Here is a 17,225-nt window from a genome sequence, read left to right on the forward strand (position 1 = left end):
ATAATAATGCTTAAGGCCTTTGTCTTGGACTTTTGGTAGCAAGCAAGGAAGGCCTACTTGACTTCATCTCAAAGCCACCAACGTGATAAAGATGCCAAAAATGTGGAATTTTATGAAAATTTGAAGTGGAGATTTATCACTATTTGATTGAGACATTAAATTGTGGTTTGCATTTTGTGAAAATGCAAACGACAATTAATTAATACAATGGCATAACCACAAAACATTGAACAATTAGAAAGGCTAGCTAGCCATGTAGGGAGGTTCAATTGGGGTGTTTGGTTCGGGGGTTCAAACAAGGGTAAGGGAAATAGAATGTTTCATTCTTTTTGTTGGTGTTTGTTTTATTAATTCAAGAGATAAAATGTAAAAATACCTCTAACGTTTATAGTCAAGAGCAATTTTACCTTTAACGTCTAAAATATTATAATTTTACCCCCAGCCAAAAGCAATTTTACCCCTAACGTTGTCAAACTGGACCAATTTAAGAAATAATTCATCAAACTGTCTTATCGGTCATGAATCTTGCCATCTACACTTCACATGTGAGTCACTTTATCGCTCATTAGTAACATATCATAAACATATGATCAGATGTAAAAAAATAAAAAATACACTGTCTATTGTACGAGTTGGACAAAAAAATTCAAAAAATTTCACCGAATTTATAAATATTAATCTTCAGTTCTATTATTAAATCACACAAAATATGAAATCTTTTTTTAAAATGAACTGATGTCATTGGTGCAGAATAAAGAACAAAATATATGTGTTTTATAATAATGTCTGAAATTGAACCAACTTGCTAATGTTATAGTTAAAATTGCTCTTAGATGCCAACGTCAAAGGTAAAATTGTACCATTTTAGACATTAGGGGTAAAGTTGCTCCTAGTTGTAAACGTTAGGGATATTTTTGCACCTTATCCCTTAATTCAATCATTTTTTTACCTTTTTTAGTTTTGGATTTACCTCTAACTCCTCTAATTTTAGGGCCTGTTTGATTCAGTTGTTAGCTAATAGTTGTTGTGATTGTTGTCAGCTGCTTGCAGTAAGCTGTTAGCTGTTTGTTATTAGCTGTTTAATTACTAGTGTTTGGTAAAATTATTGAACTGTTGCTGTTCGGATTTAAAATGTCTAAAATTAACATGTTTTAAATTAATCAACGATGAAATTAAAAGGAAAATATGAAAAAAATCTCATAACGTTTAACAACTAGGAATAATTTTACTCTCAATGTCTAAAATGGTGCAAATTATACCCATAACGCTAGCAGGTAAAAGCAATTTTATTCCTAACATTGGCAAGTTGTGTCGATTTCAGATATTATTAGAAAATATAGATATTTTATTTCTTATTATACACCCATTGCATATACCAGTAGTTCTAAAAAGAGATTTCATATTTTTTTATGATTTAATAATAAAATTGAAAATTAATATTTATAAATTTGATGAAATATTGGAATTTTTTTTGTCTAACTCGTACAAAAGATAATATTTTTTTTCTTAAAAAAAATTCACATGTAATCATATGTTTGTGATCTGTTACTAATGATCATAAAAATTAAAATGGTGCACATGTGAAGTGTAGATGACAATATTCATGACCAAGAAGACAGTTTGATAAATTATTTTAAAAATTGACCCAACTTATCAATTTTATGGGTAAAATTGCTTTTAGCTGCCAAAATTAGGGGTATAGTTATACAATTTTAGATGTTAAGGGTAAAATTGCTCCTAACCATAAATATTGGGGTATTTTTGCACTTTATCCTATTATAAAATAAAAAAATGTGTTACACAAATTAATAAAAATAATCTATATAAAAAATAAAAAATTTAACAAAACCTTGTTTTTTCGGTAATTATGTTGTAGAAATATAAATAATGTTAAAAAATAAACATATTTTGTGAAAATAAGAAGGATAATTCTGTCAATAACAACTAACTACAAACAGCTGTTTATGAAAAGCTCCAAATATGAGCTTTTCGTGAAACGCTCCAAACAGTTTCCAAAGAAAATGCTAAACGCTGCGGTTATATAAACCTAACCAAACGCTATATTTCCTGCGGTTTGGAGTGAAATGCTAAACGCTCTTCCGAAAAGCTGAAACAAACACCTTTTTAATCCCCTTCCCCCTAAGGTTTTCTATTCAATTTCACCTCTCTTGCTAATTTGAATCTCTACCCACCTTATAAAATACGGCTTTAGCCTCTATTTTGTTTTTAATTTTTATTTTGGTCCATATATTTATTTATTTATACTTTTTTAGTCCTTATATTAATTTCATTTTTTATCCTTATACTTATATATTTTTTATTTTTTTCCTCAAAAAATATTTTTGACTAAATTTTACTTTTTGATTTTTTGTTTGATCCTTATATTTATTTATTTTATCTCTAAACTAATTTAGTATTTATTTTTAATTATTTTAAAATGATTATTTTCTTTTTAAAATAGAATGTTTAATCGTCTTTTGATTTATTTTATTTCAGTTTCCTATATTTCACCGTGTTTTGATTTTAATGGTTGAAGTAATTGATTTTCATTTTTATATTTACATGTTATTAATTTATTAATACAGACATATGTATGTATAACAATTATTGTTAAAAACACAACTCTGGTTTATTACTTTATTTGAACCAAACATCCACAAATGGAATCAAGGGTATGTCATTTCCTTTGTGGAACTGAAACAAACAGATAAAGGAATTCAGAGTCATTCCATTCATTTCTCATTGTTTCCGTTCTGTTGCACCTGCACGAACCAAATACCCCCTAAACTCATCTAGCCTTGAATTTGAATTTTCTTATATTCTTTTTAATCAGATTTTAACAATAACAATCATCAGAATGAATAAATAAACGGTACATTAGACAATTTTCTACATGGATTGATTTTTTTTAAATGTCACCAAGACTAACTCGGTAAAATCACTCGACCCATATTAAAAAGGAAAAGGGTCGAGGTCGAATTTGTTTTACATAGACGATACCTTTTTTTAATCCACATGGAAAATTTGTTTGACTTGTTATCCACAAGTCCATTCTGATATTATTGTTATTGTCGGAATCTTGTCAAAAGAGCTGGAAGAGAAATCAAATACAAAATTTGATGAATTTAATGTCCGGAAATGAAGTTTTATGACTTTATGTTTATAATAGTTAGAGTATATGGATGAAATTAACCCCATGTAGGGATCATGGCTAGCAAATCATAGGATTATGACTCTTTCTTCTTTGGAGACTAGTGAATGAACTTGTTACTATCTCATCATGGTCCATGCCATATTGTAATAGCATGCTCAACAAATCATTATAAAAGAGTTGAATATCTCATCACGGTTTGGTTTATCATATTTGTTTTATCCAAACCTAAATATAATGGTAAATAACGGTTCGATTTATAATATTTGTTTTATCCAAACCTAAATATAATGGTAAATAAAAAAAATAACAATTAAGCATATTTTTATCCAAATCCAAATATAATAGCTAACCAAAACAACGGTTAACCGTATTTTTTTACCTAAATATTTACACTGAAAAGAATAGCTCAATACACATTATTTTAAATATCAAAACAAAATTAATTCATACAATATATATAATTAAAGTTCACATTTAAATAGGTATTTGATCGGTTTGGTCGGGGTTTTTTTTGCCCATCCCTATCATCTTTATAATGATAAAATAGGTACTTCATAATAAGTTATGATAAATTGAGAAAAAAATTCAATAATATAGTCAAATTTATTCATATCATTATTTCATTAATTGTCTAATAGGTTTTTTTCAGGTTTATTACACTGAAGGTCACTGAAATTTAGAGTAAGTTTCATAAAGATCACTGAACTTTATTTTAATTCATTAAAATAGTTGAACTTTTATTTGTATTTGCTAGCACCAGATTTTTGTGAAAAATCACCAGCTAAATTTAACATTGGCTTTTGTGGTTTGTGCAAACGTGCCAAGGAAGCAGGTTGCCAAAATTAAAAATTATTAATTAACTAACTTCTAACCAAACGATTGTGAAAGAGGATTAAGGATTGAAAAAATCCTCTAAAGATTCCTAGCTCTATTATATAAAGCTTTATTAGCCTCGCAGTGGCGACTAAACGTGAATCACCTCGAGGAATTGAGAATTTGTATTTTTATTTATGTTTAAATGTTTTGATTACAAGAATGAGAATGATTGAAGGCCTGAAATTACAAAAGCAATTTGACAATTAATAGAGAAAATGTAATTAAATATAAAGAATGGACTTGAAACTTGAGTGAATTGAGAACTTAGAAATAATAATGAACTTAATTAAGAACTTTAGAATTCTTGTGAAAATTATTAGAATTTGCAACACATAAGTTTGGTGTGAATGCGAGAAAGCTTGAAGAATAGAGGAAGAAAGTGATTTGGGGGAATTAAAACAGAGAAAAAGAAGAGCAATAAGCTTAGAAATAAGTTCTGGTTTTCGGTTTTGATATGTTTTTGTGTTGTCTCGTGGGAAAGATGGAGAATAGAGGAAGCACGTGATTTAGGGGGATTAAACATAGATGAAGAAAGACAATAAGGCTGAAAATGAATTTTTACTTTTAGGGTTTGTTGCGTTGTTGTGTTGTGAGTCTTCAAGTGAAAAATGAAGCCTTTTTATAGTTGCTACTGGCAGAAATCTGTTGGAAGCATGGTCTTCAACTACTCTAATCTTGTTGAAATTTTTATGTCACGTTATCCACTTTTTGAGCAACCAGGTTTCCACTTCAACACGCGGAAGGAGTTGGTTATGATTGTTGAAAAAATCAATTTCCAAATGGGCCTGATTTTCTTGTTACTTAGACAAATTCGTTTGAAACATGGTCTTACTACTGCAATCTTGCTGAGATTTTTATGGCACGTTCTCCATCTTTTAAAGAACCGGGATTTTACTTCAAAACATGGGTGGAGTTGGTTGAGACTATTGAAAAAAAAATCAATTTCCAAACATACACGTTTTTCTTGCTACTGAGACAAATTCATCAGAAGTAGGGTCTTCCACTATTCCAATCTTGCTGAGATTTTTATAAGAGGTTCTCCACCTTTTGAGGAATCAGGATTCCACTTCAAATGTGGATTGGAGTTTAAGGCTGTTGAAAAAATCAATTTTCGAACAGACGCGTTTTTCTCAACCCTATGTACAACTGTAGAAAAATACTTGTTTCTCCTTCAATACTATTCCGTTTTGACTCCATAAGTAGTTCTGAAATCGTAATGAACTAAGGAAATAGGATTCCAATGTAGCTTAGTAGAATTCCAACTAGAAATATTATGAAAAATCAGGTTTTTAAAAAAACGTGATGCTGAAAAATAGACTTCTAACTGACTTGTTGTTCCCTTATTCTCTAAAAATTCTCTTTATTCTCATTTAGATTTTAATGACTTTAGGGACCACTAAATTATTATTTTTACTAAACTCATTAATGAATTAAATAAAATATAATTTTTAAAATTATGCCCTAATAACATTTTAATAAAATCATTATGTCTATTTCAAATCAAAAAAAATCACTGGAATAGTGACATGCAGTAACAAAAATATAAATTTATTTTTAATTTACTTAACTCAACTGCTTGAAACTGCTACGTGACAGTCAAAAAAATATATACTATTTTTGTAATGTGACTGTCATATTATATGTAAAAGTAAGTTCTTTGTGGCGTGGCTGTCAGACCACTATTGAGAGAACTTTTTCTTTATGGTTTGGACACATAAGCAATATCGAGTAATGAGTTATCACTATGTTACTAACATAGTTACAAAAAAAAAACACGTCAAAATATCAAAAATTAAACCTCTCACATATAAGCTAATCGCAAAAAAAAAATACCTAAAATATTTACTATGTTATGAACACAGTTACAAATGACCTTCCAAGATACATGAAACGACTTCAATTTATCGACAAGCTTATTTAAAAAGTCCGATGTGGTAATTAAATAACAGTAAAACTAGTCCGTTCAATTTTTTTGTTAAATAGGAATAAACTAATCTTGCTTTAAAAGTAAAATTTTACCGTTTCGTACATTAAGGAATAAACCTACATTTTCCCAAAAATGATAGAGGCAAATTTATACCCTTATCTCTCTTTTTTTCCATCGCTTAAGTACCGATGAAAATTACCAACGAGTTAAATTTTGTTAGCAACATAATTTTCAACAAGGTCCTTTAAAAGAGGAGAAAACCAAATTTCGACCATCAAGTAAACATTGAGCGCTAAATTGCTTTCCGTGAGACATTGGGATTGACTCAGCTAGGTATTGCTATCCCGTTATTACGGGTTTATTTGATTCAGCTATTACCGTTTACAGTTATTACAGGTTTATTTAGTTCAGCTATTATTGTTTACAATTGTTATTGCGGTTTATTTGGTTCAGCTATTGCCTTTTACATTTGTTGCTAACTATTTACCGTTGTTGATATATATTTTAACTGATTTTCCTTCTAGAGCAGTCGTTTCATAATTCAAACCGAACACTTTTTTGTTACAATCAAACTATAAAAATGAGCTACAAAAAGGATAATCCAATGAGCACTCGCTCATTAGCAAAGCAATTCGGCTACCGAATTTTGATTTCACGAAATCATCATGCTTAAACACCAGACGCAGTGAATTCCGCTTTGAAAACAAAGAAAATCAAAATTTCATCAATTAAAGTGTTATATATCCGTGAACGCCAAACATAACAATTTCATCCATAAGTACAAGCACGAAATTCAAAATTCGACGGGGCGAAAAACATCATTTCGCCTTAAACCATTCAACGGATTTCAGAATTTCGAGCAGGCAAAAACGGTCGCATATTCATTCAATCAATCACAAGCCATCTCCACAAAGATATGCAAACTGATATCTTATTCACATATTAACACCAAGATTTCAACAACAAGCACATTTTTCTTTCACTTGCAGACGTTCGTCTATTTATTAAACATTTCCAATACAGGCATCCGTCCGCCTCGAAAAAGACGGTCGACAACAGCACGAGTTCGTAAAGCTCCTGGACGTGAGAGATGTAAGTTGAATTTTGACAGATTTACTTACTAATTCAAGGAAGCAAGTACCTCCAACAATGAAGCAGCAAATTGCATTTGGGTTTCCTCGTCTATAGTCAGGAAAAGCGGTACATGAACAAAGAGTGACTTGAACCCGTTTTGCTCCGCAAACCGAAGCGAGTGGTAGTAAACGTAATTGCACACAAATCGACCTGCATCATCGGATGTCATCACCTCGAAACCTTTCTGTACTAAGGCCTTCGTTATCTCCTCGACAGGCAGAGTTGTCTGCACACAAATAGATAAGAGTAACACACTTAGTTCCTAACACGCCTAACCGAAATATTTGTCTCGAGAAAGCACGAGCAGTATGTTTACTACTAAATGCATTCAAAGACGGTCATACTTTTGTGCATAACATTTGAACAGCATCACAATGATCCTGATAACCACCAAAAAAAAGGAGGCCCGGTGCACTACGCATCCCCGCTAAGCGAGGGTCCGGGGAGGGGTCCCACCACAAGGGTATACTGGGGGCAAGCCTTCCCCTGCCATTTTTTTTGGCAAGAGACCGCTCCTAAGACTTGAAACCATGACCTCTCGGTCACACGACAACAACGTTTACCGTTGCGCCAAGGCTCGCCCTCATCCCAATAACCACCATAGTTCAAAATTTTCAGCCTAAAAAAAACGGTAGTCTGATATCGATATTCGACGAAACTGATCATTACCTTTAAAAACTCCAAAGTTCTAAATCTGAAGCTAAGTAGTAAGTCTAGTTCGAAGACATTAGGAACCATGTTCCGTGCTTAATATCTTTCCGAGGTGCGTAAGCTTGTGAGTCTAGCTCACAGCACAAGGAACCGTAGATAGATTACCGAAGGTCGGAATGAAAACGTGATGCCATACAAGAGGAATTAGGTCTCCCAAACGTGGTAAAATAGACCCGGGTTTTAGAAGTTAAGAGAGCCTTAAACCATTTTCAGTCTAACAGTAAGACCATAAGGATAGAAATGTTCAAATATTATCATCTCGATTCAGTCAGTCGGTTTGAGTTCTTTCCTTTTGCAATTATACAGTAAAGGGCGGCCTGGTGCACTACACGTCCCCGCTAAGCGAGGGTCCGGGGAGGGGTCCCACCACAAGGGTATATTAGGGGCAAGCCTTCCCCTGCCAATTGTTTGGCAAGAGGCCGCTCCTAAGACTCGAACCCATGACCTCTCGGTCACACGACAACAACGTTTACCGTTGCGCCAAGGCTCATCGACATAATGAAAGTGCATCGACAAGTCATGATCACAAATTACATTTCTGTTAGTGTGAACATACATGATATGCGAAGAAATTAAACGAAAGTCCATCAACAACTAGGTTAATAATCAAGAAAATCGTGTACCTCTCGTGCTCGTAATATTCCACCATCTGAAGGAATAATGGGTACTTTCTGCACATCATAACGTAAATTTTAACTAAACCGAATCTAAACGGAGAAAAACAATTCATACAACGAATACAACATACAAAACGTAACCTGTGGTTTCCATCCCATCTCATCGGGACACCGAAAAGTAGCTTCATTAACAGCTTGTTGTTCAATAGCAAATCTTGTTGCTCCGCTGTTAACTCCAAAATGTATCTGAAATACGGCACGGATTAACATGCAGAATTTTGTAAAGATCAAAACATTTTACATGAACGATATGTTAGCAGCAAACCCAAATAGTTGTTCCCGAATTCGAAGATTCGGAATCTTTAGTGTTGATTCCAGTTTGCAATGTCTGGTAAAGGGGTATGATTGCTCCTTGTCCGGCCGTTTCGAGAACATTACAACACCCTAATACCACACCCTTTGGAAACCCCTTCTTCTTCATGTACTCTTTGAGATTACTAACAATTATCTCAGTTGGATTCTCCGAAACTCCATGAAATTTCTTAAATCCCGTCACATGGATTGTCACGGCCGGAGGCCCTTCAGACCCCATTCCTTATACCGTATTTAGATTCAAAATCTGGCACTTATAGCATGAAATCCCAATCGAAAATCCACTGGACCTGCATTGAAACAAAACGAAAAACGAAGAACTTGATCATGAAAACATTAAGATTTAAGAACAACTACGTTAAGACCTAACCCGACTTCGATTCCAAGATTTGGAAGCTAACTCAAAACACAATATTTACGTGATTCAACTAAGTTGACCTACATCCACGAGCGAGGAGGAGCATATAATTCATTAGTAACAAAAGAGACCCGACTATACCCAAAAGCTCACATACATATACATATCCCAAGATCACAAGCTCCAAAACTCTAACCGCAAATAAATAATCGAACAATCAGCTTATTTAGGCCTGCAAGCTATGTTGCACGGAAACAGAAACAGAAACGGACACGGGGAAACATTATTTCTAAAAAAATATAGCTCAGTTTCTTCAGCCATAAATGTTGAAGAACTTGATCATGAAAAGAATTAAGACTTAAGAACAACTACGTTAAGACCTAACCCGACTTCGATACCAAGATTTGGAAACTAAGTCAAAGCACAATATTTAAGCGATTCAACTAAGTTTACCTACATCCACGAGCGAGGAGGAGCACATAATTCATTAGTAACAAAAGAGACCCGACTATACCCAAATGCTCACATATATATGCATATCTCAAGATCACAAGCTCCAAAACTCTAACCGCAAATAAATAATCGAACAATCCGCTTATTTAGGCCTACAAGCTATGTTGCACGGAAACATTATTTTTGAAGAACTTGATCATGAAAACATTAAGACTTAAGAACAACTATGTTAAGACCTAACCCGACTTCGTTTCCAAGATTTGGAAGCTAACTCAAAACACGATATTTACGAGATGCCACTAAGTCCTACATCCACGGGCAAGGAGGAGCACATAATTCATTAGCAACAAAAGAGACCCGACTATACCTAAAAGCTCACATACATATACATATCTCAAGATCATGAGCTCCGAAACTCTAACAGTAAATAAATAATCGAACAATCCACTTATCTAGGCCTACAAGCTATGTTGCACGAAACAGAAACGGATATCTAGAAACATTATTTCTAAACAAATATAGCTAGGAAACGGTAATGGAAATGGAAATGGAAAAGAAACTGAAACGAAAAGGCTAACGAAGAAGAGTTTCCGTGCAACATAGCCTACAAGTATAATATATTCCCTAATAAGATTCACTTAAAGATGAAGGTTTCAATTTCTATTCTAATTAGAAAAACCAAACTAAAATTGATTCCAGACAACCTTAGCAAACTACAATAAAGTTTTCCCTTAATCATGATTAAGCTCTAAGTTAATTAATCATGATTAAGCTCTAATTTAGCAAGATTAACATGATACCAAAGGCTAAACACAGACAAATCATATCCACTTCTCTTTTTCCCCATTTTCACGTTTTGCAGGAAACATCAAACAAACCAAAAAAAATTCAAACTTTATGCAGGAAAGGGATTCAACTGATCAAAATTGAAGGAAGAACATAAATTCCACAACAAAATTCACAGGAAAACATGATTTAAAAATCTGTAGACATTAACCCATTTCCTAAAACCTTATAATCCAATTCAAAATCCATAGATTAGATTAGGGAATTAGGGTGATTAAAGGAAAACACAAATCAAGCTGAAACCCAAAATTGAAGGCGATAACATGGTGAGGATATGTATGATCAAAGACCCATGTGATCAATCTGGATTGAAATTGAGAAAATATAAGAAATTTAAAGCAAGTGTGTGTTCAGAAATTGGGGAAAAAAAAGATAAGAGCTTTTGGGAAATTTCTCACCTGTAATCTTCAAAGAGAAAGGGAATAGAAGAAGGGAGAAGACGAAGCAGAAGGAGAAGGAGCAGAAAAGGGAAGAGAAAAAGAAATGAAATGACTCAACAACCAAGCTTATCTATAGAAGAAAATGGATTTTAATTTAAGTCTTTAATGAACTGGTAAAGATTCCAACAATCATAATACAGAGACAGAGATTGGTTGTAAAATAAAGTAGGACAAATTTAATATCACTGTCACTAATTATTTCGAAAAGAGGAAAAAATACATTTAGGGATAAGGTTTGTCCCTTGTGTCATTTTGGACTAAGCGTTTGTTTGGTTTACCTAATCCGGGTTGCTGTTTGCTGTTCATGTCCACAGATAAAAGGTAAAAAGTAGTTTCGAAAAATAGAAATAAATGGATATTAAATACATATTTAACATTAACTCCAGATTTATCCTTAACTTATGAAATAAAAAAATATATATATCTTTAATATTTTTATATAAATATTTAACGAGTTTCAAACTGAATAATTGAAAAACTATAAAAAAAAAACAGATTAAATTTTATTTTCATTCATATTTTAAAAAAATGGGACAAAATATTTGACTATACTTAATAATTACATAGAATTTTCCAAACAAAATTATGGATAAAATGAAGTTGTTTTGTCTATTTTATCATGTTGTTTCTAATTAGCCAGTTTTTTTAATTAATTATTTGTAATAGATTTAATTCTTGCCACGTTGGCAAGTTGTGTTGTAATTGTTGTAGAGACTGGAGCCGGTCTCTATGTTGAAAATCTTATGTTGGTTACTACGAAGGCCTGCGATGATGTTTAGGGGGAGAAATGTTCTAGAAGTCTTGGAAATACAGAAGTTGGTCAACCCGTGTAGAATCGAGAGTTGATGATTGTCAATTGGATCCGAATTAGGTTTATGCCTGATAGGGGCGTTTCGTCCCTATCTTTTAGCGTGATTTACGGTTTAATTTTAGATGAAATAAATAAGTTTAATTGTAAAAATAGAGTGTTTTAATAAAATAACGAAATAAAAATAAATTCCGTACTTTCGGTTAATTTTCCTTATTTTTGATTATTTTAGAAAATAAAACGTCAAGCTAACTCGGCTCTCGAGAATTGTATTTCAGGTACGAGCAAGGAGCGAAAATCCACCGACATACGCGGGGCGTATCACCCTTCACGCGGGGCGTGGAACACTTGGTCAGAAATAATTGTTCAATCCACATGCACCACGTGGGATCTAGTCACCGATACGCGGGGCATATCAACCACCACGCGAGGCGTATGACATATGTCAGAAATGATAAGCCTAATCCTGAAAGTCAGACTGCATGGTCTTCCAGAGTCAACTGCTCCTACGCGGGGCGTCCCACCTTACACGCGGGGCGTGTAAGGAAGTTCTTCGACCTAAAAGACTCAGAGACTTATTTACGCGAGGCGTGCTTAACTACGCGTGGCGTAAAAGACCCAATTCAAGCAATAAAATCTCAGAAACTCAACCACGCGAGGCGCACCCCAGTCTACGCAATGCGTGGTTGAGACAACAAGATCTGGATTTGGTCCACATGCAGGAGATTTCTGACGGAATGGGCAAATACGCGGGGCGTACTCCACCATACGCGAGGCGTATTATGGGAAATCTGCAGAAAATCATGTTCCTCCATACTTGTATCTTGTGAAATTACAACTCTACCCTAGCTTGATGTGTATAAATAGGAGTGACTAGCACTCATTTAAGACACACCTTTTTACACCTCTTTTGATATACAATTGTTACTATAGTTTAAGTTCTTGTTATATAGTTTGAGATTTTATTTTATTTAGCAAAACTCTATCACCTTGAGAGCTTGTTCGTTAATTTCGGCATTCCGTCGAAGTTCCGTTCCATCTCCGTTCACCAAGCTCGAGAGCTCCACCTCCAAGTCCTAAGAGACGGCCTTGAGTCCGGTTAGCTAGTTCCGAGGGTGGATTCTTCCCTTTTCACTTGCTAATTAGCTTGTACTCTTCCTATGTACTAGGCTTGGTTGTATTTCATATTTACATCCTCCATATTTATAATTTATGATTCATAATCTCTTTTTCTATATATGTGTTAATGTTTGTTACTAGTTTTGATACTCGTAATTGATTACTGTGTAGGAGAACGCGATTTCCGCCGCCATTCGGGCTATCTTTAGGGATTCATATAGGTGTTGCCTTACCGGAAGTGACGCTCCGGAAACCGTAGGAATTGACAAACCACGGAACTTACGGGCCCTAATTTCTGGTCCCAAGCATTAGACACGCCTTGACTAGGAACCACGTAGTCTAAGTACTTCACGGGTCGGTCACACTACACGTAGTCGTCATTGCAAGAGTAAATCATTAACCGTATATATATTGGGAGTCATTGTTTGTCATAGTTATAACTTATCGCTATCCGCATCATTTCGTAGAGTTTTTGTTATATAAATTTGTCTCACCCGTAGTTAGGAGTAGTTTGTAGTTGTTCCCCGAATCAACTCAAAGTATTCACCGCTTAGATAACGTATAAAACCGAGTCGTTTAATACTTGTAGTTATAAATCTCGTGGATTCGATACCCGGTCTTAACCGGACTATTACTTGATACGACGGGGTACACTTGCCCCTAAGTAGTAGCGTCTAGTAGAGATAGAGCATTTAGGAAGATCACATCCATAGTCGTAACACACTTATCATAATATATTTTTAGAGCTCTACCGCACGTTACACCCATTCAAGTTTTTGGCGCCGTTTCCGGGGATTTATAATTTCTTGCAATATTAGACAAAAACGTTTTATTGTTAGTCTAAGCATTATTTTTGTATAAATTGTTTATATATACTTTTCACTAACAACATTCTTTCTTGTTTATAACTTATTTCATTTATTTATTTTATGCATACCCGATCTCGGAGTGATACTCTCGTTCCTATTGATCTTGAAATTGAACGTACTCTTTGTAGGATTCGGAGAGAGAAAATGGCAAACCTCAACAATGAAGCTAACCAGCCCGAGGTCAACCAAAGGCCGCCGGCGCAACCCGTGAATAACAGCCGCAACGGTGGAGGCAATGACATGCGCTCGATGATGGAGATTCTTGCTCCGCATCGTCCTCAAAACCGCAACGGAATCGTTGCCCCCACCATTCCGGCCAACACATATGAAATCAAGACTAGCATGATTCAACTCATCCAACAACTTGGCCAGTTCGGAGGAGAACCTCATGAAAACCCTAACGCACATTTAGATAAATTTCTTATGTGTGCCGAAACTTCTCGGCAAAACGGTGTTCCGGTTGAGGCCGTCCGATGATAGGGGCGTTTCGTCCCTATCTTTTAGCGTGATTTACGGTTTAATTTTAGAAGAAATAAATAAGTTTAATTACAAAAATAAAGCGTTTTGATAAAATAAAGAAATAAGAATAAATTTCGTACCTTCAGTTAATTTTCTGTGTTTTTGATTAGTTTAGGAAATAAAAACGTCAAGCTAACTTGGCTCTTAAGATTTGTATTTCAGGTATGAGCAAGGAGCAAAAATCTACTCAAATACGCGGTGCGTATTGTCCTTTACGCGGGGCGTATCATCCCTTACGCGGGGCGTAAAACATGGTGTCAGCAATAATTGCCTTATCCGCAGACGCCATGTGGAATTGACTCAGCATACCCGGGGCGTATGCCACCCTACGCGGGGCGTATGACACATGTCGGAAATAATTGGCCTAATCCTGAAAGTCAGACTGCACTGTCTCCCCGAGTCAACTCTCCATACGCGGGGCGTACCATGCAATTCCTCAATGATAAAATCTCAGAAACTCATTTACGCGGGGAGTACTTCAGCTACGCAGGGCGTGTTTGAGACAACAAGACATAGAATTGGTCCACATGCAGGAGATTTCTGACGGAATGGGCACTTACGCGGGGCGTAGACCACCTTACGCGGGGCGTATCATGGGTTTTCTGCACCAAATAATGTTGCTCCATACTTGTACCTTGTGAAGTTACAATCCTACCCCTAGCTTGATGTATAAATAAGAGTGACTAGCACTCATTTAGACATCTCTTGAAACCTTGTACATAGCTACATCTTATTTCTTTTGATAGAATTCTTGTTGTTTTAGATTCAGTTTTATGTAATAAAACTCTACCACCTCGAGAGCTTGTTCATTTGATCCATCATTTCCTCGAAGTTCCGTTCCACCTTCATTCACCGAGCTCGAGAGTTCCACCTCCAAGTCCTAAGAGACGGCCTTGAGTCTGGTTAGCTAGTCCCGAGGGCCGAATTCTCCCTCTTTACTTGCTAATTAGCTTGCACTCTTCCTATGTACTAGGCTTGGTTGTATTCCACATTTACGCTTTCCATATTTATAATATATGATTTGCAATTTCCGTTCTATATACGTGTTGATGTTTATTGCTTGTTTTGATACTCTTAATTGATTATTGTGTAGGGGAACGCGATTTCCGACGCCATTCGGGCTATCTTTAGGGAGTCATATAGGTGTTGCCTTACCGGAAGTGACGCTCCGGAAACCGTAGGAATTGACAAGCCACGGAACTTACGGGCCCTAGTTTCTGATCCCCAGCATTAGACACGCCTTGACTAGGAACCACGTAGTCTAAGTACTTCACGGGTTGGTCGAACTACACATAGTCGTCTTTGCAAGAGTAAATCGTCAACCGATTATATTCGGAGTTATTGCATATTATATTTATAACTTATCGTCACCCATATCACTCCGTGGAGTTTTCCATTACATAAATTTGTGTCACCAATAGGTTAGGAGTAGTTTATAGTTGTGTCTCACACTAACTCAAAGTATTCACCGCTTAGATAACGTATAAAACCGAGTCGTCTAATACTTGCAGTTATAAATCCCGTGGATTCGATACCCGGTCTTAACCGGATTATTACTTGATACGACGGGGTAGACTTGCCCCTAAGTAGTCGTAACGTCTAGTAGAGTTAAAGAGCAATTTATAAAGATCACATCCATAGATATAGAGTCCGCACTCATAATATATACATTTCGTCATTAGAAAACTCTACCACTAGGCGTCACGCCTATCAAGTTTTTGGCGCCGTTGCCGGGGATTTATAATTTCTTGCAATATTAGATAAAAACGTTTTATTGTTAGTCTAAGCATTTGTAAATATCATTTTCTTTTTGTGAATAATTTATTTTGTTTCTTGATGTTACTAATAATTTTCTTTCCATGGTATGATGTCTTATAATTGTCATCTGTGGGACGACCTCATGGATGACGAATGTTCGCACCAACAATCTCTCTCGCAATTTGATGTGGTAATCTCTATCCTTAAAGATATTCAAGTGAGATTATCTAACAATGAGGCATATTGCAGGGATTTGGGAAATCAAATCACTAGATTGACGTCTCGTATTGATTCAACCGCGGACGAATCAATTCGAGATGCCAATTCGGGTGGTCAAGTTGTAGGGGTCGAGTTAATTGAGCCCTCTCAAGAGGAGTCCCCACGTCATGTAGGATGTCTCAACTGCGAGGAGCCGGAAATCCTAATCGATAAGCCGGTTGTGTGCGAGCCCATGGAAATAAATCCAAAGCTAGAAGAGTTTGAGGTTCCTTCTACCTCAGAATATTTCACTCTTTTTGAACTACCAAAGGAGTAAAAAAGGGAGCAAACGAAACTCTTCAATAATTTCTGTAAATATAGTTTTTGGTTTTTGCTAAATTCTTTTGAAGCTAACAATCTGTTTTGTAGGTACGAATTGTTTATTCAAGAATTTGCATTTCTAACGCGAATGGAAGCATACACCTAGGAGGAAATGCTAAGTCGAGCTCACCGACTATAACGTAGCGCTTCTTGGGAGGCAACCCAAGCTCGAATAAGGGAGTTTTCTTTCCCAACTTTTATTTTCCGCATGTCATTTCTTTAAAAAAAAATCCCACTTTATCCAAATAAGAATAAGCCACGCGGGGCGTACACACCTATACACCCCGCGCACCGTGCTTGTTATTTCTGTTTTTGCGTGAGTTAATAACATTCATGCGGGGCGTATCCCTGTTACGCCCCGCGTGCTCCACCTTTTCCATAATAAGATGGCTCAAAGCTCGGAACACGCGGGGCGTCCCTCTACGTGCGCCCCGCGTATTTGAGTCTCTGGCCCCGGTGCCCTTAAAAAGCCTCTTCTACGCGGGGCGTCCCCAGGGATACGCCTCGCGTAGGATCTGACCTTAAGGGTCCCTTTTCCAGCTCATTCTTTATTTTTGTTTTTGTTTTGTTTTCTTTTTGCCACGCCCTTGGAATAGGCGTCATTTTAATAACGCGGAGGGACGTGCAACCCCGCACTTTTAGTTTGGTTTGCACTAACAAAAACAAAAATAAAAATCAAATAATT

The 17,225-nt window shown here is 35.5% G+C and overlaps 1 protein-coding gene across 1 annotated transcript; it reads right to left on the bottom strand.

The window, feature by feature from the left end:
• Positions 1-6,810: 6,810 nt before the first annotated feature.
• On the bottom strand, positions 6,811-11,003 carry LOC136205894 (uncharacterized). Its single transcript, XM_065996739.1, has 5 exons — positions 10,847-11,003; positions 8,745-9,081; positions 8,561-8,665; positions 8,426-8,473; positions 6,811-7,317 (listed from the first exon to the last, which is right to left on the bottom strand). Exons 2-5 carry the CDS (start codon positions 9,009-9,011, stop codon positions 7,078-7,080), a joined length of 660 nt encoding a protein of 219 aa, XP_065852811.1. The 5' UTR covers positions 9,012-9,081; positions 10,847-11,003; the 3' UTR covers positions 6,811-7,077.
• Positions 11,004-17,225: the final 6,222 nt, after the last annotated feature.

This window comes from Euphorbia lathyris, chromosome 9, assembly GCF_963576675.1.
Source record: "Euphorbia lathyris chromosome 9, ddEupLath1.1, whole genome shotgun sequence".
Lineage (NCBI taxonomy): Eukaryota > Viridiplantae > Streptophyta > Magnoliopsida > Malpighiales > Euphorbiaceae > Euphorbia > Euphorbia lathyris.